The 21843-nt window shown below is 38.1% G+C and overlaps 1 protein-coding gene across 3 annotated transcripts in view; it reads left to right on the forward strand.

The window, feature by feature from the left end:
- Nucleotides 1-21843, forward strand: part of POLD3 (DNA polymerase delta 3, accessory subunit) — a 48337-nt gene that overhangs the window by 11576 nt on the left and 14918 nt on the right. For all 3 annotated transcript variants that reach the window (XR_010946182.1, XM_067750312.1, XM_067750310.1), the window contains exons 3-8: nucleotides 4704-4806; nucleotides 8930-8969; nucleotides 10502-10634; nucleotides 15408-15672; nucleotides 16763-16835; nucleotides 19862-20027. Coding sequence is in view for 2 of the 3 variants with exons in the window: in XM_067750310.1 (XP_067606411.1) it covers nucleotides 4704-4806; nucleotides 8930-8969; nucleotides 10502-10634; nucleotides 15408-15672; nucleotides 16763-16835; nucleotides 19862-20027 (780 nt within the window). In the remaining variant the exon portion in view is untranslated. The remainder of the gene's footprint in view (nucleotides 1-4703; nucleotides 4807-8929; nucleotides 8970-10501; nucleotides 10635-15407; nucleotides 15673-16762; nucleotides 16836-19861; nucleotides 20028-21843) is intronic.

Consider the following 21843-nt stretch of genomic DNA (forward strand, 5'->3'; position numbering starts at 1 on the left):
ATTTGTTGTCTCTGTGTCACATTTTGGTAATGCTCATCATGTTTCAAACCCTCCACCAACAAAAGGATTATGACTTGCTGAAGGCTCAGATGATAGTTAAAACTTTTTTTTTTTTTTTTTTGCGGTACGCAGACCTCTCACTGTCGTGGCCTCTCCCGTCGCGGCGCACAGGCTCCGGACGCGCAGGCTCAGCGGCCATGGCTCACGGGCCCAGCCGCTCCGCGGCATGTGGGATCCTCCCGGACCCGGGGCACGAACGCGTGTCCTCTGCATCGGCAGGTGGACTCTCAACCACTGCGCCACCAGGGAAGCCCGATAGTTAGCATTTTTTAGCAATAAATTATTTTCTATTTTTAAATTTATTTATTTTATTTATTTATTTTTGGCTGCATTGGGTCTTCATTGCTGCACGCGGGCTTTCTCTAGCTGTTGCGAGCGGGGGCTGCTCTTCGTTGCGGTGCACGGGGTTCTCATTGTGGTGGCTTCTCTTGTTGCTGAGCATGGGCTCTAGGCGTGTAGGCTTCAGTAGTTGTGGCTTGCTGGCTTTAGATCGCAGCCTCAGTAGTTGTGGCGCACGAGCTTAGTTGCTCCATGGCATGTGCGATCTTCCCGGACCAGGCTTGAACCCATGTCCCCTGCATTGGCAGGGGGATTCTTAACCACTGCACCACCAGGGAAGTCCCTATCAACCTTTTTTAACAGATGAGAAAACTGAGACTTAGAGTGTCCTGTCACCCTTTTTTTTTTTTTTAATTGATCTTTGCTATCGTTTCCTTCATTTCTTTTTCATTTATTTCTGATCTGATTTTTATGATTTCTTTCCTTGCTAACTTTGGGGTTTTTTGTTCTTCTTTCTCTAATTGCTTTAGGTGCAAGGTTAGGTTACCCTTTTTTCTTTTAACTATAGTGAGAGCATTTAAAGTTTCACTGTTGGCACTGAGGGCAGTGACTGGGCATGGTTGTTACTATTTGCTTGGATGCAATAAAGAAATATTTTTTCAGTTTTTAGCATTATTTTAGGCTCTGTCATAAAACAGCAAACTTGACAGACAAGACCCTTCCCATCATTGACTTAAACAAGATAATTTCAGGTTATAAAAATGCTGTGAAGGAATTAGATGAGGGAAGACAATATAGGTATACACTGTATTCATCCTATGGGAAAATTATGGGTGGAACTGATCAGGAGGGATGAGAAGATGCGAAGGTATAGTTAATCATGTGTGTAGGAAGTGCATCTTGTAAGAAGTGATATGCATTGTTAGTCATATTTAAGAATACTTTGCGTGTTTTGTTGGTAAGGTGTTTGGCATAATCAAATTAGATGAACATGTCTTAGAGATTCAAAAGGTATGCAGAAATTTTTCTAAGAGTTTGTGCAGTTCTGACCATCTTGTTAATATAAAAGAGAACTGGGCCTGATTTGGGGAGATAAGTGCACAGAGGACAGTGACTATGATGATACAAGCAAGACTGAATTGTTGATAAACGACAGCGTGTTTCGCCAGCAAGCTCAAAGCATCTTGGGCATGGTCCCTTCCTACCATTTCTTCTGCTAGCATGGTCCTAACTAGCATAAATAAACCAAAACGTTCATGACTCTGTGTTCCTCATCTTTCCTAACATAATTGCTGCATGGAAGGACACACTAAAGAGAACAAGATAGAGGAATCAACAAAAATGTTGGGTTTTTTCCCTCAAGATGTGTATAGTCTAGTGGGGATGTCAGATACATAAACTAAGTAATTGGAATACGGTGTGGTAACTATAATAACAGATATGGGCTAGGTCCTGTTAGAACTTAGACGGCAAGGGTGCCCTGCTGGCCTAGTGGTGTTAGGGAAGGCTTCACATAGGAGGTGATAACTGAGCTGCTATCTTGATAAGGAATTAGGTGGATGAAGTCTGAGAAGAACGTTCTAGGCAGAAGGAGGGGCATACAGAAGAGCCAGGGGAACTGCAGAATATTTCATAAGGCTGAAAATTGTGTGAGTGTGGGAGAATGGTGAGAGATTCAGGGGCCAGAACAAGAAATGTCTTACATGTCACTGATAGACCTGTGGAGTTGCTCCTTAGGGGATGGGGTGCTACTGAAAACTTTTGAACAAGGAATAATACTTCAGCTAAGAATAATCAGCTACTTCTTAACAGCACTTAATGACTAATAGGTATCTCAGATTTAACATGCCCCAAAACTTAACTCCTAATTTCTCCCACATCGCCTCCTTCTCCTGCTTTTCTCTATCTCAGTGAATGACAGCTTTATTCTTTGAGTTGCTTAATCCAGTCATCTTTGATTTCTTTTTCTCTCATACCCCACAGTCAGTCCATCAGCAAATCCTGTTGTTTCTCCCTTTAAGATGTCCCCAGAATTCATCCACTGATTACTGGCTCCATTGCTACCACTGTAGTCTGAGTCACCATCATCTCTAGCCTAGATGATTGCAGTAGCCTTGTAAGTGGTCTCCCTGCTTCCTTCCTTGCCCCTTAACAGTATATTCTCCACACAGCAGTCAGGAATCCTCCTAAAAGATGAGATCATGTTGTTTCTGCTCTAAACCTTCTGAGGACTTCCTTCCTACATAGAGCCACAAAGCCCTACATGTCTGGTGCTTGGCTCTCTTCTTCCCTTCTTCCTTATTCAGCACACTCACCTCTTTTCCGTTCCTTGCACCTTGCTTACATTCTTGCCTCAGAACCTTTGGATTTGCTGTACTTTCTGCCTGGAACATTCTTCCCTGAGATATTCACATTGGCGGCTCTGTAACTTCCTGCAGGGAAGGAGTCTTCCCTAATCATATAAAATAGCAAAACTTCTCAGGCACTCTCTATTCTCCTAATCTTTTTTTTCCCCCCATAGATTTACTACCATCTGACATATATTTACTTGTTTGTTTATTGTATCTCCCTTTTCTGCAGTGCAAACTCTGAATGGGTAGAAACTTTGATTGCTTTGTTCTCTGCTCTATCCCCAAGGCATAGAGCATGAAGTAGCCACTCATTAAGGTTTTGCTGACCGAATGACTTGATTTGCATTTTTAAAACTTCACCTTGGCAGCCTTGTGGATAATGAATGGGAAGGTGGTGTGAGGAAGGCATTGACACTTGGAATTGAAATAGTCCAGTCAAGATATTTGGAGGGCATGGAGTCAAGAATTACTTGGGATGGAAAACGGACAAGATTTGGCAACTCACCGGACTGGGAAAAGTGAGGGATAACGACTCCCAGATTTCTAGCTTGGGTGGTTTGAGCAGATGATATTGTTGTTGGGAGTAATTGAAGCCATGGGGATGAATGAAATGGATCAAGGAGAAGATTTAGTAAGGTGACCAATCATCCTGGTGTGCCCTGGACTGTTGGTTTTAGAACTAAAAGTCCATGTCAGGAAACCCCTCAGATCCAGGCAAACCCAGATCATTGGTCACTCTAATATATATAGAGAAAAGATAGCTGAAGACAGTCCCAGCAGTACAGAAAAGGAGTAGGTAGTCAAGTCTGTGCAGGAAATGGATCAGAGGCAGTTAGAGAGGTGGCAGGAGACTCAGTGAGGCATTGGATCAAGGAAGCTAAGAGAGTAGTCAACAGTGTAGGTTGAGTTTCCCTTATTCTTGCCAGAAGTATGACATGTCATAGAGGCTCGGGACATGTCATAGAGGCTCGGTAAATGTTTCTTGAAATAAACGACACAAATGATGTCTCTTGGTTGATGTTTTTGTTAAACTGTAAGTTATTGAGGGGAATCAGCTTCTGATATTAAGTGGATCATAAGGATAAAAATGAATTTAGGAAATGTTATAAAAGCAACGTTATTTCTATATTGAGTGTTTGGCAGTCTCAGGTTAATGAATACTGGACAGTGTGAGTAAGCTGTTACATTTGCAGTTTTGAAACAGCATCGATTCTGAATGATCATAAAATTGGAACTTCAGAGCTGTACACTTACAATCATCTACATAGTGGTTCTTAACGTTCTGGAGTAATCCTTTTGCAAATCTGTTGAAAACCTTGAACCATCTCCACCCTCTCCCCTCTTTCCCTGCCAAAAAACACCTACATTTTGCTTACAGTTTTGAGGGATGGAGGCTTACGTTCTTTCTTTTCTTTCTTTCTTTTTTTTTTTTTTTCTTTTTGGCCGTGCCGCGAGGCATGTAGGATCTTAATTCCCCGACCAGGGATCGAACCTGCACCCCCTGCATTGGAAGCACAAAGTCTTAACCACTGGACCACCATGGAAGTCCAGGATGGAGGGTTATGGATGGCCACAGGAATCCCAGATTAACAGAGGATTGCCAATCTTGTACAGCCCTCCCAAATTATACCTCAGGATAGAAAGAGGCCTAGAAAAACTAATTAATTTATCCAGGATCAAATGGCTAGATAGTGACTGAACTTATCCTTGATTGATTATTCTGTCCATTATATGTCGTTGCCTCTTTTAGTGCAGGCTCAGTCCCACTTGACCAATTATTAGATTTCTTTTATTTCAGTTGCCTAGTCACTGTGCCAGCTCAATACAAGTTGACCCCAACCCCTATGTTCCATTCATCTTATTTTAACTCTCTGTCCAGGGACAGAGCAAAAATATTCTGTAGAATATTTGAGGGACTGTCAGATTTAATATATCTAACTTTTAAGTCATGAATTAAGAGTTGATGAGGTAAACTTTTACTAATGACTTACTTGTGCCTTTTGTTTGTAACAGGATGCTGTATGATTATGTTGAAAGGAAGCGAAAGGAAAATTCAGGAGCCCAACTGCATGTCACTTATTTAGTGTCTGGCAGTCTCATTCAGAATGGACATTCCGTAAGTTCTCAGAATCTTATTATGAGTTTAAATGTGTTTGAGCTATAAATAGTGTTATATAACACAACACAGGGCAAAAACAAGATTCAGTATAATGGAAATTTTAAAAAGCTGCTTGAAGATGGTGATTATTTTGGATTTTTAGACTAAACCTAAAACTCTTGAGAAGTTTGGCTACTATCTCGGCTGTGATACAGAGACTATCATTATTGTGCAATTTTCCTAGGCAACAAGACATTCGGAACTGCTTCTCTTATTCCTCTTTCTTCCATTTGAAGGTGTATTGGAGACAATGGTGGTTAATTTTCAGCCCGTTCAAATGTCAAGCCACAAACTCAGGTGTTCAGCAAGTACAATTTTTTTTTTTTAAGTGAACTTGATTTTAATCTGAGCTTTCGTCCCAGAAGCTCTGCTGAGATAACTCCATTCCTTCTCCCGTACTAGACTGATCCTTGGAACTTTGATAATTCCTCCTCTTTTGCTTCCTTCCCCAAACTGAGGCACACCTCCTCTGTTCTTACTTCCCAAACCTCTTACCTGAAGGTTCTTTTGCTCCCATAGAGAATTTAGCCCAAGGATCAAGACTCCTTCTCAGGGATCCACTGATAATGTTTTCCTCTTCCCTTTTGACTTTCCCTAAGGTTCATAAATTCAGAATCCAGATTTATCAAAATACTGACTGGATTTGTCTTGTATCAATAGAGTCCCAAGCATGTGAGATTCAAAACTGGAATGGCGATTTAGTAATTTACAAGGAGAAGCAAAACTGCTAGGGGTATCAGATCCTTATATTCTCTGACTAGCATATTCTGTTCTTGTTGGTAAGCTGTTTGGCCAGCCAGATGTTAATTAAGATATTTGCAAGTGTAGATGGAATCAGATGTCATTATGTATCTGAAACCAGATTAAGCACACCTGATTCATTTGCTCTCAGAAATAAACCTGACCAGAATCCTCTCCCTGTATGGCCCTTGAATGGATTCTGCCAAAGTTTGCATCTGGATGCCTTCTTTTGTTTCCAGGGTTAATCAGCTCCCTCTGTCTCTTTCTTGAGTTTAGTCAAAGCCTTCCATTTAGTCATAGTCAATTCTTGACCTGGGAATCACTGTGTACCTTGAAAGCAGTGGTTTCTATTCTTTTTTTGGTCACTGATTCCTTGAGAATCTGAAAGAAAAATGCATATGTTGACATATTCATGAAATTTTCAGTGTTCACAGATCTTTTGAACAAGGGTCCAAGGTTAAGAATTTATGTTTTAAGATAAAGTTGTAGATTTTTATTCTAACCCATATGATAGAGGTTCTTAATTTCAGATTCTTGCATGGTCTTTAGGGTTCAAGGGATTCTTGGGCGAACCCTTGAAAGTACATTCAAATTGTGTTCCTCAGTGCATTTTTTTGAGACCATTTTTCAAAAAGATGTGTAACCCATGATCAATTAAAAACTTCTGTGCTGTGGTTTGCTTGTACAAAGCCTTCTGTTTCTAAGTTTAAGAGGGCATTTAAATTCTGCCCAGCTTTTTTTTTTTTTTTGCCCACCTTTTTTTAAAGCAGCAGAACGCTTTATCAAATGAAATCTTGGAATCCTAAAATATAAAATATATTAAGAGTAGGGTTCCTGTGGTTGAAGTGGTTGTGAGAATTTTAGAGCCCTGCCCTGTGGAACCCTGTAGAATTAATTACTGACCAAGTGTGGATGCTTATCCATGGTTTTTTCTTTTAAGAGAGCCAGGCTAAGAAAAGGCAGATTGTTAAGCATAATGTCAGGTTTTGTTCTTATTCTTTCTCATTTCTTTTTTAAGTTTTTTTTTTTTTTTTGGTACACGGGCCTCTCACTGTTGTGGCCTCTCCCGTTGCGGGGCACAGGCTCCAGACGCGCAGGCTCAGCGGCCATGGCTCATGGGCCCAGCCGCTCCGCGGCATGTGGGATCTTCCCGGACCGGGGCATGAACCCGTGTCCCCTGCATCGGCAGGCGGGCTCTCAACCACTGTGCCACCAGAGAAGCCCAATTTAAGTGTTTCTAGAAAGAAAAAAAGATACATAGGCTTTGTATGGGTTTTTAAGCATACGAATAATTTCTATTTTTCCAACGATCATTATTGTAAAAAATGCTTGATAATACATAGAAAGTAAAAGCCTCCTTCTAATCTCATCCTGGAGAGTCTTCCAGAGAATTTTTGAAAATTTCAACGAAATGTTTGGTTGATTCTGTTAGAGGTTATTACTTGATCCATTCTTTATTAGGTCCCCCATTAGCTTTTCATCTAATGATTTTAGCTGAGATTGATTTTTATCATTGCCTAGATCATTAATTCACTAGGAGTTACAAAATAGTGATGTTCTAATTCTGTCATTCCTTCTGGATTTATTGGCTGGAATGTTTCTATAAAGAAGAACTTTCTCTCATCAACTAGCTATGTTTTCCCTTTTTCTTTAACTGATAAAAAGCTCTAGAGGCTTGCCCCCAGCCAGGCTCTGGGATTATGGATGCTGAACTCAACTCCTGTGTCCCCTTTAATAGGATCCCCCTGAACCATAGCTGTACTCTGGTTTACGTTGTTTTAGCACTGGCATTTCCACTGCGTTGTTTTAATGCATTTCTAATATCCCCTAAGGCAGCGTTTAGTCACAGTGAACTGTCTGGGCTGCGATATTTTCTCCTGAGGGTACCAATTATTGTTTTTAGGGCTCCTATTACATAGGTTTGAGTGATTAGTTTCTAATGCTCTTTTTCTCATAAGCTCTGTAATTTTTATTGTACAATTTTGCAGAACATGACATTTTTAAGAATGCTTTTTTTAAGAGAAAATGCATTATGAAGACACGTCAAATTCCCAGTTCAAATTTATAATTATATTTTTTAAAAACTTACTTGATTTTATATTGTTCTTTTTTCTTATGTTGTGAATTTTGGTTGTTCCTAACATTAAAATAAATATTTATTTGCTTTAGCCAAATATATGAGATTTAGAAAAGCAAACCCAACAATTTTACTAACCATATGATGACTGAAAACAGTTTAAGGTTTCTAGGTTATCCCGAGCATCACTCTGTTGCAGTTATAGAAATGTTTCTCTTTCCTTATTACAGCCACATGCTCCTACATTGATAGAGATACCTTAGTTTATTCAGCAGTCCCTTATTGATAGTTATTTGAGTTATTTACAGTCTTTGGCTATTACATATAGTGCTGCAGTGAATAGCTCAGTGTATATGTGTTTTGTATGTTTTTGCCAGTGTGTTTTAAGATTACGTTCCTAGAAGTAGGATATATATAAACTTTGTTGGGTATTGCCAAATACCTCTCCATTTTTCATTGCTACCAGCAATGTAGGAGAGCATCTGTTTCTACACAGCACATGTGGTCCTGTTTCAAGGGTCATCTGCATTTCTCCTCTGTGAACTGTTTCTTCATACCTCTTGCCGATTTTCAAAAGGATAGTTAGTCTTTATTTTCTCTATTTTAGAAACTATATATTAACCCTTTGTGATGTAAGTTGCAGATATTTTTCCCACTTTACCATTTGTCTTTTTATGTTGCTTAAAGTTTTTTTTTCCATCATCCAAAAATGATTTTTTAGTTTTTATGGATTATTTCAGTTACTTCTGGATTTTGAATTATAGTCAAGAAACTTCCTCATTCTCAGGTTATATTAGTTTATAGAAGAATTCACCCATATTTTCTTCCTGTGTGTACTATATATATATATGTTTCATTCTTTACATTTAGATCTCTGATCCATTTAGAATTTATTTTTTTTGTATGGTGTGAGAGATCCAATTTTTATCTGGTTCCATATGATTATACAGTAATTCTCATTACATTACTTAGTAAAAAGTCCTCTTTTCCTCTTTTCCTAGTTTGAGCTGCTGTGTTTTTTTGAGTTTTGGGGGGGTTTTTGGTACTGATATCTACACTCTCTCACTTTCCTTAACCTGATTGAGAAGTTTCAAAGTAAGCAAGTTAAAAATGAGTCTGACTTTATTAAACTGTAACATACATTTTCAGGGGTACCTAATGTTGCTGATTTCATATCCAAGTGCAAATGAATTTTTGGCAAGGAAACGTTAAAATCGCAAGTTGTACTACTTTAAATACCAATGAAGTGTTATTTTGTTACAGTGCCACAAGGTTGCAGTAGTGAGAGAAGATAAATTGGAAGGTAAGTATTATAGCGATCTAGCAAATTTTTCCTTTTTTAAAAAAAAATAAATTTATTTATTTATTTTTGGCTGTGTTAGGTCTAATTTTCTGTGTGTGGGCTTTCTCTAGTTGCGGCGAGCGGGGGCCACTCTTCATCGCGGTGTGCGGGCCTCTCACTGTCGCAGCCTCTCTTGTTGTGGAGCACAAGCTCCAGACGCGCAGGCTCAGTAGTTGTGGCTCACGGGCCTAGTTGCTCTGGGGCATGTGGGATCTTCCCAGACCAGGGCTCGAACCCGTGTCCCCTGCATTGGCAGGCAGATTCTCAACCACTGCGCCACCAGGGAAGCCCAAGTTTTTTCTCTTATGGCATCAGTGTCATTAACATCTCATATACATTTAGCTGTTTTACTGGAGAGCCATGTATTCTTTTTATTAGTAATTTCTGAAACATGTTAAAATATGATACTACACTAATTTCCCATTTTTAAGGCCAATGGCTGCTGACATTAATAAAGCACTTTTATCATGGGATTTCAAAACTATGACAGACATGTAAAAAACTATTATGAATACCATATGGAACACCTCATCAACTGTCAAAAGACAATGGTCTCTAAATATTGTGTTGTATTCCATAACAGTTTTTTTAGGAAGAAAATTAAAGAATGCTTTTCTGAAGTCAGAAGAACTTAGTATAACTTCTAAATTAAATTCGTCTACCCATTTCAAGACTATTAATGCTACTGTTCTATTTTTTAATACCCAATTCAAAGGAATTTTGTAATAGTCAGCCACATGATCTTGGATTATGTCTCAAGACAAAACCTGCAGTGTTGTACTTTGTATATAAAGATGCCTACCAGTGGAGTTGTTTTCTTATAAATTAACTTTGAGGTATTTAAAATGGTGGAAATGTCCAATATTTTCTTTCTGAATTCCCACAGTGGTAGATTTATTCATTCAGTAGATACATAGTGAGTATCTACTCTGTGTCAAGCTCTGTGCTAGGCACTAGAGACTTGGAACAAGTTAGGCATGGTCCCTTCCTTCATGGAACCTAAAATTTGTTCTTGTGATGTTCTTTTCTGTATTTCCTCTGCAGACTCATCTGGTTAGTAGTATTTTTGTTATATAGAGTTTCTTTTTGTAAACTAAAATTGAATTATATAAGCGAGACTTCTCAGAAATTACTTATTCCTCAGTTGCTATGTTTATATGCTAGAGTATAAGATTCTTCCCTGACTGGGGGGAAAAAAAACCCACATCATAGTATCATCAATTATTCATTAATATTTACTGAGTGTCCACTGGATGAGTGATGCCTTCACAGTACTGTACTTAGAACTGACTCACCACCACCTACCTTTCATAATGTCCTTGTCACAGACAGAAGAGTTGATATCATACTGTATATAATACTGTTTGGCCTTTTAGAGCTTTTTGGACCACCACAGATTACAAATGGTTTTAATGCAGAAGGGTTTCTTGTTAAACTCCCCACATGCTATGAAGTTTGTGTATTAACAGACTGCTTTTCCTGTTGACTTGTAGCAGTGAAGTCCAAGCTAGCTGTGACTGCCAGTGTACATGTGTACAGCATCCAGAAAGCCATGCTAAAGGACAGTGGGCCTCTGTTCAATACCGACTATGACATCCTTAAAAGCAACTTGCAGAACTGCAGCAAGTGAGCTCCTTAATGTTTCTTGTGGGCTTCTTTACGAATTGATTTTGTAAGATGTTTACACAGTGGCTGCCTCTTAAGAGTGAACGCCAAGTCTAGTAAAACCCCATTTATCTTGCAGTAAGACACATGCCTGGTTTTATTAGTGCATCATAAGGTGAAAAATAGCAGCTACAACCCATACTGAAAACCTCAGTAGACTCCCCATAAATCTATTTCTCATGTATTTATCCTGTCACTACTACCAGAAATGTTGTTTGTTGGGCCCCCTCATTACTCCTTTACCCCAGTCTCTGCTTGTCTAAATCCTACCCATCTGTCAAGAGCCAGTTCAAATGTTATCCTTCAAAAAACTATTCCTAATTTAATATTCCTCTACCTTCCATCCAAAATCAGTTGATCTTCCACAGCCAGGATCAGATCTTGTTCATCTTTTGTATCTTTCACAGCACAGGGAGGAGGTGGACTATAATGCACATGGGTTTTGGAAATTGATGATCATGGGCTTGATTTTTGGCTTTGTTGCTCATGGCCCAGGAGCTTTGGACAAGTTACTTAAACTCTTTTGAGCTTTGGTCAAACGCCTACTTTGTATGGAAGGTTCAGGCCAGATCCCCAGACATATAGTGAACACCTACTACTTTGATAGGTACTAAGCAGAATAATTTGAATTAATTCAACAAAGATCTGATGAGTATGTGTGACATGCCACATACTATAGAGTGAATATGGTCCATTACCTGCTTGATGATCCTATGGGAGGCAATTACAGTATAGTGTGACAGTGCTACAATATGAATAAGAGTGTGGGAGGATATTGGGGGACACTCATCCCCCCTTTTTGGTTGGGGTGGAGTGAGGAGTCAAGACAGAGGTGGCTTCTTGAAGGGTACGGCATTGAAGTTGAGGCCTGAAGGCCTAGTAGAAGTAGCCAGTCAGAGGGAAATGGGAGAGTAAGGACAAGGCTGAGAGAACACGTGGTGCTTGTGCAGAACCACAGTAGTTTTCTATGGCTGGAAATTAGAGTGAGAGGCAGAAAATAATGATGCAAGGAATCAGACTCTATGCTTGACTACTAGGATAAAGAGTTGAGGCTTTATTCCAAGGGCACAGGGGAGCCACTGAAGATTTTGAAGCAGATGATTGAAATGATGAGAATTGCATCATAAAAATATCACTCTATGATGGTGAAAATGGATCTGAAGGGAATAATCTGAAGGCAAGGCCATCAGGAAGGAGAACTGTTGCAGTGATTCAAGGTGGAGATGATAGTTACCTGAAGCATAGTAGTGGTGTTGGAAATGGAGAGGTACAGAGGTTAAAGGGCCATACCATCAAAACCTGGATGGTGTAGTAGTGGTTAGGGACCAGGAGAGTGTGTATGGTGGGGATGGGGGCGGGGTTCATGGTGTTAAGGATGATGGCCGTGTTTCTGGCTTGAATTGCTGGATGGATAATGGTACCATCACTAAGAAGAGGAACATATGAGGAGGAGCAGGCTTTGGGAGAAGGGAAAAATGATGAATTGGCTTTGGACATGTTGAGTTTTAGTACCCTGTGGGGAGTCCAAGTGGAGGTGTCCTTTGCAATAGATAGGGGAGTCTAGAGCTAAGGAGAGAAATCTGAGGGTAAAGAGAGAGATTTTGGAATCAGAGAAAATAGATAATTAATTGGGCTACAGCAGTAGATACAGTCATGCAGAGAGAATGCATAGACTGAAAGAAGGGCAGAAAGTTATTAAACTCTAGGCACAGTTACTAGCTGTGTAACCTCTTGGGCAAATTATTTAACCTCTCTGCTTGAGTTTCCTCATCAGTGAAATGAAACTAATAAAATTAGTATCAGCCTCAGGGTTGTAGAGGTTTAAATGAATTAATATATGTAAAGCACTTAGAACAGTGCTTGGCACACAGTAAGCACTATTTAAGTGACAGCTGTTTTTTAAGGGGTGGGCAGAAAAGAGGGACCTAAGAGGGAGCAGCCAGAAATAAGAGGAAAATCATGAGAGTGTCTGGAATTCTAAAAACTAAGAAGAGAGTTTCAAGAAGGAGGGACTGGTTGACAATATCAAACCTTGCTGAGAAGCTGAGTAAAACAGGAACTGAAAAGTGATGGCCTTGGTAACAGCAGTTTCAGTGGAGCAACCAGCTTCTGGTCAACTGGGTAGATCGGGATATAAGGAAGATAGCAGATAGGGACAACTTTCCAGGAAATTTGACGGTAAGATGGAGGAAAAAGAGAGGTAACCTGCTACAGAGGAATTGAGGCTCAGGGAGTATATATATACATTTTTATTTATTTATTTATTTTTTGCGGTACGCGGGCCTCTAACTGTTGTGGCCTCTCCCGTTGTGGAGCACAGTCTCCGGACGCACAGGCTCAGCGGCCATGGCTCACGGACCCAGCCGCTCCGTGGCGTGTGGGATCCTCCCGGACCAGGGCACGAACCCGTGTCCCCTGCATCGGCAGGCGGACTCCCAACCACTGCGCCACCAGGGAAGCCCTATACATTTTTAAAGTTGAGAATACCTTGAACTTATATTATTAGGAAAGAGCTATAAAAAGAAGAAATGGTTGAAGATACTCGGGGGGGATGGGATAACTGATAAAGTTGGGTCCTTGAGGAGAAATAGGTATAGGATTGCCAAAAATAATTTCTGTAAGTTCCATGAGCATAGGGATCATGTCTATTTTGTTAACCACTGTATACCCAAAATGGTGCCTGGCAAATGGTAAGCATAAAGTAAATAATTGTTGAGTGAATTAATGGTAGACATTGGTTCTTTATTTTCCTTCAGCTCAAAACCTTGAGTATAATAGACACACAAATATTTATTAGATAAACAATGAATATACAGCTAAAGAGTAATTTATGTCTGGTGTCTTTTAGGGAAGGATTATAAGAAAACATTAACACCCAGATATGTTTATGTAAGTTGTATTATTAGATTTCAAAAATAATCTGTATTAAAATCTAGTGGTATGTCAAACTCTAAAAATCAATTCTGTTGTATCTAGTAAGTAAGCAAACAAGAATAAAAGTGACTCAAAAGTCCACAATGAAATTTGCATAGGGACCGCTAAAATAAACATGACAAGTACAAATGTGATAGTAGGAAGCACTTTAATGAAACTTTACTTAAATATTTAAAGTATCCTCGGTAGAAATGTGAGGAATTTATCTCCAGTAAAGAAGTTTGTATTTGGTCCTGAGAATCATGGGCCAACTGAGATCTGACACATTGTTTCATGTGTTTTAAGAAGTGTTGTGACAGGAAGAAAGTTGAAATTTTAGATTGAGCAGATTCTTCTGTCTTCGGACATGTTCCCAGCCTAACCTGGTCTCTTCCTCATTGCCAATTCCTGGTCCTGACCCTAAGGTGTGGAATGTAGACCAAATGGAGAAAGAGTTGTCTCGGGGCCAACTTTAGATGTTGACAATGAAATAAAACATTGCTCTGTTTCCCTGTACATGGAAGCACTGCAGGGCCAGAGAGGAAGAGTGGTGAGTGAAAGGAAATGATTTCCGTCTGTTCTTAACTCTGATGCACAAAATATTTGTGTTAATGTGGAGTTTTCTATGTGGACTGTAATAAATCAGTGGAAGGTTTTTGGAGCTGTGGACTCTAGCTCAGGGCTGTTCAGCCTAAAGTTACTTCAGAAATTAAGTGATATTATCAGGGATTTTTTATCTTAGGCCAGTTAATCTCAGAGTTGTGCCTGGTTGATCTGTAAGATAATTGCTATCACCACATAGTTTCTTAACCTCCATCTTCTCCCACCCCAAGTTGAGATGATACACTAAAGAAAGGAGAGAAGCCAGAAGCCTCACTTTCAGTGACTTAAATAATCTTTCTTTCAACCTGTATTTCCCTGTGCCAGGTCTTGTACTGGGTGCCTGAAATACAAAAGGTGAATAATATACTTATCTTCAAGGAGCTCTTACCTGCCCTCAATAAGCAAAAGACTGAGGGAAATAAAATATTCTTCTTTGTTAGGAAACGTTGGAAAACTTTGCTTTAAGTACAACTGTTTGACAAGGCTGGATCAGTTACCCATTCACAATGTAGGACATTACATCATGGATTTTTGTGAAACAGGCGCATCTACAATCATTAGAGAAGAAGAGATGAATGTTCCCGTTAATACGTCATGCAAATTGTTCCAAATTTCTTCACTTAGCTATGGGCATACTTGTCTGGTGCTATTAGTTGGGATTATTATAAATTATTAAATAAGTGACTTTAAAGGACCACAGGTTATAGAAGCCAGTGGCTCTGTTCCCAGCTTATTCCATGTTTTAAAGCATGATCCATTCTGGCCAGGAGAGTTGCCAGGAAATTTGTTAATATTTAAAGCTCTTAATTTTGATTCAGTCAGTATTTATGGTATTGCTAGCCCTATATGTTGAAGGTCTTTAAAAACAAGAGAGAACCATTTGGTTTACCAAAGATGGTGAAATTACTAATGTTTTATTATTGTTTGGTGTATTCTTACTATTTTGAATTAGGATGCTTTTATCAAAAAAGCAAGAATACCCATATGGCTTGGTAGAAGACACCTTCCAATCTTAGTTTTATTACTAACGAGATGTATAATTCACTCACTCCTCTCCAGTACTTGTTGCACAAACTAATTTCTAAAATCCATTCTAGTTCTAAAATTTTCTAATTTTATAGTATTAGGGTTAGAAAGTATTGTGGGGAAGAAACAAGAGTTTAAAAATAAGGTTTGATGTTGACATCAATTAATTTAATGTAACATTTCTGTCCTCAGGTTTAGTGCCATCCAGTGTGCAGCTGCCGTCCTTAGAGCTCCTGCTGAATCCTCATCTTTTGAAAAGTTTGAGCAGTCAGATCTTCCGGTATCACCTGAGCCACAAGCTAGTAATGAGTTGACCACCAATGGTCATGGCCCACCTATCCCCAAACAGAGTTCCCAGCAGCCCAAAGGCATCATGGGCATGTTTGCTTCTAAAGCTGCTTCTAAAACCCAAGATGCCAACAAGGAAACCAAAACAGAGGCTAAAGAAGTAACGAATGTAAGTCTTCTTTAAAAATATGCTTTTACAGCTCAGAATGGGTAACTAGAAAAGCATTTAATAATTCCAGTGGTAGTAGTTTAATTATTTAAGGTTCTGATATTTAGTTCTGTTTTTTCTGCTTTATTGTAAATCCTTTAGTTCTTGATACTCTCACCTGAAGTAGTCCTTTTTCTTTTGATAATGCTTCTCACCAAGCCTCAGATTCTCCTGTAAAATGTAATGCCTGCCCTGTACACATCATAAGCTTATTGTGAGACCCAGTTGAAATAATGCAAAGAATTGTATATTAGCAGTATGTTATTTGGGAACATCTATATTTTGGGCTTTGCCAGTGTATTTAACATTCTCATTCTATTTAATGAATTTTTCTTGTTTTTTTCTTTCATCCCTTTCCTTAGTTTTTTATTGTTCAGTCATCTCAACTAACTTAAGTGCGTTGACTTAAGAAAAGTCTCATACTATTAAAAATAATCTAGAAAAGCATAATTATTGCCATTATTATTATTACCATTATTGTCATTTTAAAGCTTCCACTTTGGGAAAGGAGAGGAGAGGGAGAGGGAAAGCACTGACAATTATAGGACTCCTACTGAGTGCCAATAGTTTGGTCTTTGCTTAAATCCTCTTATCGCTTCTGTGAGGGAGACATTATCATTATCTTGTTAAGTAATTTGGATGTCATATTGCTATTACGTGGTGGAATCAGCATTTAGCATTCCATTTAGGATGATTACAAATGTAATGTTTTGGAGGTTTTTCCCCATTTTGTACCATGTTGCCTCTGATGTGTTTTAATTCTGTCAAACTAAGTAGTTTTTAAATGTACTCTAAATAAGTTTAGCCATATTCATGAATAATAATTTTATAAAAACCGGGGAAAACTAAGCTTTGGCGATTAACACCAAATACTATCTGGTCTGGATTTGTTCTTATATCTAGTGCCTACACGTTTTGGCATAATAATATAGAGACTGTATGATCATGAGAGTGTGCTCTTCTATTGAAGAGATTTTTTGACTGCTACTTGAAGAGCAGCCTAAACATTAGAAAAAAAAATCATGTGTGTTTTGTTTTTCTATGCTTTTAGGCATCTTCGGTAGGCAACAAGCCACCAGGGAAAGGGAATGCGATAAGCAATTTTTTTGGAAAAGCTGCTATGAGTAAGCATGTTCTTACCTTCCTTTGACTAATATATGAATGTTAATATAATAACATTATATCTGAGGTGAAAGCCACCTTGTCCAGTTTTTAACCTATCTAACACACTCCCATGTGGCATTCCCGCATCCTAACATAAACTTGTAGTATACAGATCTATATGTTGATGAATATAACCAACTGGAACAATAGATTTTATGGGTGAGCTGAGTTCAGTCGAGATATCCTGGAGGGTAGTTTACTTATTTCTGTTTTTACTTCCTGCCTTGAAAAGAGAATTAAATATTTGTTTTATAGTGTTCTTGAAAATGGGTGTTTAAAATAAAAGAGAAGTTTATTTATAATGGCCATTTATAAATATTTACTTTTTGAGAAAGCAAATCTCCTTTATTTAAAAAAATATATTTAACCATTGTAAAGTAATTATACTCCAATAAAGATGTAAAATATATATATATATATATAGAGAGAGAGAGGATTTTTTCATATAGAAAGAACCAATAACTACATATTTTTGTACTTCTCATATCAAGTACACATCCCCTGGGGGTATGTGGCCAGAATACCAGGAACAATGCAGGAGTTGCAGGATAATTATGGCACACTTCTTGGAGCATAGCACTTTACAAAGATTTTGTGGGAAGCAGTTTTGTTACATGCTTATGCAAGTAAAATTAGTCAGAAATCTGCTTTTCTGTGATGGTCAAAATGGTAGTTAGGGGACAGATTGGGGTAATAGTTTTTTTTATTTGCCATAAAAGCTATCAGAGGGCTTCCCTGGTGGCACAGTGGTTGAGAATCTGCCTGCCAATGCAGGGGACACGGGTTCGAGCCCTGGTCTGGGAAGATCGCACATGCCACGGAGCAGCTGGGCCCGTGAGCCACAACTACTGAGCCTGCGCGTCTGGAGCCTGTGCTCTGCAACAAGACAGGCCGTGATAGTGAGAGGCCTGCGCGCTGCGATGAAGAGTGGCCCCCACTTGCCACAACTAGAGAAAGCCCTCGCACAGAAACGAAGACCCACACAGCCATAAATAAATAAATAAATAAATTTAAAAAAAAATTGGCTTGCACAAAAAAAAAAATGCTATCAGAGAACATCTTTATGTTCTGAAAAAATATTGAAAATTTGCTACTTTCAGGTTATTGGGAGGCATGATTGTATTACTGCAGGCACAGTGCATAAGGAGGGCTCCCTACTTCTGTGAAAATATGTCATGCTAATGTCACTGGCCTGCACGCCTGGTGCTAGTCCACTATACCCAATCAGATTGTGTGGTTTCTTGGCAACTTTGATGGGGCCCACATGTTTATTTGTTGTTGTTGTTTTTAATATGTTTGTAACCTTAAAAGCCAGTGAATTTAAAAATTACTATTATTTCTAAAATACATAAAACATGACTGCAAATTGTAAAAGTCAAACAGAAGTATACATTTATTTATTCATGTGTTTATTTAGCAAATATTTATTGAGCACCTACTACATGCTTGGCACTATTATGCACTAGTGATACAATGCAGAAAATGTCCTCATGGCCCTTATATTCTACTGGAATAGAAAGACAAATAAATACAGAAAAAATAAAATACTTAATGATTGTAATAGCTAGGCAGAGAGTAACAGGATATTATGATAGAATGTAATAGAGGGAGGGGGGAAACGTGGATAAAATAAAGGAATGAAATATTCACTTAATTAAAAGAATGGTTTACAAAGCTGATTTATTTAACAGATGTTTTTTTCAAGGCTTAATGTTTAGAGTAAAATTATGAATGTTTTTATTGTATTTGACACATGACAAGATCAGTGCAATGAAAATGAAGCTTTAGAGCTGGATGAAGAGTTGATTGTTGGTATTTGAACCATTTAAAACTAGATGCCAGACAATAACAAGTGTTAGCAAGAATGTGGAGAAATTGAACCCTCATACATTGCTGTAGGGAATGTAAAATGATGTGCTCACTTTGAAAACAGTGTGGCAGTGCTTCAAAAAATTAAACATATTTACCCAGCACTTCCACTCCTAGGTATCTACTCAAGTGAATTAAAACTGTGTGTTCACACAAAAACTTGTACAAATGTTCATAGCAGCATTATTCATAATAACCAAGAAGGTCTATCATGTGATGAATGGTTAAATGATATGTAATATATCCATATGATGGAATATTTTTCAGCCATGAAAAGGAATGAAATACTGATACATGCTACAACATGGATGAACCTTGAAATGTTATGCAAAATAAATGAAGCCAAACACAGAAGGCCACATGTTATATGATTTCATTTACACAAAATGTTCAGAACAGGCAAATCTATAGAGACAGAAAGTATATTAGTGGTTGTTAAGGGATGGGTTGGAGAGTGATGGCTAATGGGTACAGGGTTTCTTTTAGGGGTGATGAAATGTTCTAAAATTGGATGGTGGTGTTGTTGCAATTAAAAACCACTGAATTGTATACTTGAAAAGGGTAAATTTTATGATATGAATTCTGTTTCAGTAACAAAAACCTTAATGCTTTATATATTTCAAAAAATTATTGGTGACAAAATTAAAAAGTCATCATCTGTTATCATTCTTTGTTTAAAAAGGTGTTTCATATTTTTTTGCGTATACAAAGGAGATGCTTTTCTGTTTTCAGAATTCATAAGCTGCACACTCTTGGGAAACATCTTTTAATCGCTCTGACTCTTAATTTCCTCATCTAACAAATGAGAATGTTGGTACTTCATAAAGTTGTATTCATTTTTTTCTAAGTGCTACGTTTACTATCATTTGGCTTGGGGGCTGTGATATAATGAGGGATTAGCAGGAGGCAGAAATGAAAACAGTTATAGCTAGAGTGGTAGTTGGAAAGGAGAAATGTTCTCTGAGTAGACCATGAGCTCTGTTAGGACAGGGACTGTTTTTTATCCCTTTAGCCCCTGTGCCTAATATATTACCTGGCACCTAGTAAACTGTCAAAGGAATGATAGATTAATATTGCACGATGGGGTTATATGTCGTCTGCTATACTTTATTTACAGATAAAATTAAAGTCAATTTGGATTCAGAACAAGCAGTGAAAGAAGAAAAAAAAGTGGAGCAACCTCCACTGTCTGTCACTGAACCAAAGCTGGCAGCCCCTGTGGGCCTGAAGAAATCTAGCAAAAAAGCAGAGCCTGTTAAGATGCAGCAGAAGGAAAAAAAAAGGTAGGAAAATTTTGTTACTTGTGGGGGAATAGTGTCTTTGCTGGGGGTGAGAAGGTCTTTTTGGGCTTATTGACAAGCAGGGAGTTTTCAGCTGAGCACTAAATCCTACTAGGGATAGCCTTAGGGATACAGCTGCATAACCAAAATGAAGAGAGAAGCTCCATAGCTTGTCTAGTGAAGCAGAACTTGAATCAGCCAGTTCAGATGATTTAGGGCCCAAAGCCAGTTTTTTGGGCCCCATTGCGTTTAAATTGATTGTCTTCTCCTTTACTTCATTTTATATTTGTGGACATGGCATAAGTGTGCCTGATTGTATGTCTCTGTGTCTGTTTTTCACCTCAGATTGCCAAATGAGGGGTTACTGTTTCCAGTGAAATTTAAGAGAAAAAGTTCTTTGTTTTCTTTTTATATCAATGAGTTTATTTTTCAAGTGGTAAAATGTAATTAGAAAAGAAAATAAAAAGCACACAAGCTGTTAAAAATGAATCCAGGAATTTGAGACACTACCTCATAGTTGGTAGGAGCTAGTCTGTTGAAAGAAATTCTAAAGGACACTGTCAGCACTGATAGGCCTAGACATACTTGACTTTTGTGGCAAGATTGGGGCTACGCTATTAGAAAACATCAACAAAATGCTGACGTTTCAGAGGGTCAGAGCTCTCTGTCCAGTGGGCCTCACCTCCTAGGAACATGTGATAGGGATGGATTAAAATGTTTCTAACGATGGGTACGACACTCGCTGTTGATGGTTATTGCCAGGAATGCATTCAGGATTTCACCACCAAGTAGGACATTAACTGTATGTTTTTAGTAGATGCCCTTTACCAGATTCAGGAAGTCTTTTCTATTCCTAGTTTGCTGAAATGTTTTATGAATGGGTGTTGAATTTTGACAGATACTTTTTCTGCATTTATTGAGGCGATCGTATGGTGTTTCTGTTCATGTGGTGGATTACACTGACTGGTTTTCAAATGTTAAACCAGCCTTGCATTCTTGAGATAAACCCCACTTGGTCATGATGTATTATCCTTTTTATATATTGCTAGATTCGATTTGTTAATGTTATGTTAAGAATTCTTTGCATCTATATTTATGGGGGCTATAATCAGTTAATTTCTTGGCTGGTAATGTCTTTGTCAGATTTCAGTATCAAAGTTATGCCCATTTCATACAATCAGTTGAGAGGAGTTTCCTCCTCCTCTGTTTTCCAAAAGAGTTTGTGTAAGGTATGTATTGTTTCTTTCATAAAAGTTTGATAAAATTCACCAGTGGACCCAGGCTTGGAGTTTACTTTGTGGGAAAATTTTTATTATGAATTTGATTTCTTTAAATAGAGCTATTCAAATATTCTTATTCTTTTGGGGTCAATTTTGAATGTGTTTTTAAAGGAATTTCATCTGAGTTGTTGAGTTTATTGGCATAAAAATGTTTATAATATATATAGCCTTATTCTTTGAGTATCTATGGAATCTGTAGGTATCACTATAGATTTCTTCATTCATTCCTAACATTGGTAATGTATACTTTTCTCATTATCAGTCTTGTAAAAGTCTTACTAATTTTATTAATCTTTTCTTGAAAAATAACTTTTATCTTTTAACATTTTCTATTTCATTGATTTCTGCTCTTTATTATTTCCTTCTACTTATTTTGGGTTTAATTTGTTATTTTTCTAGCTTAAGGTAGAAAAATAAGTTGATATTTAGTTACATAAGAAATAAGATTGAAGGTAAAAACTATGTCTTGTACTTATTTGTATCTATAACACACACTAGGCCCTTGATAAATTATTGTTGATTGAATGAATAGTGTGGTG

Source organism: Pseudorca crassidens, chromosome 9 (genome assembly GCF_039906515.1).
Source record: "Pseudorca crassidens isolate mPseCra1 chromosome 9, mPseCra1.hap1, whole genome shotgun sequence".
In the NCBI taxonomy this organism is placed as follows: domain Eukaryota; kingdom Metazoa; phylum Chordata; class Mammalia; order Artiodactyla; family Delphinidae; genus Pseudorca; species Pseudorca crassidens.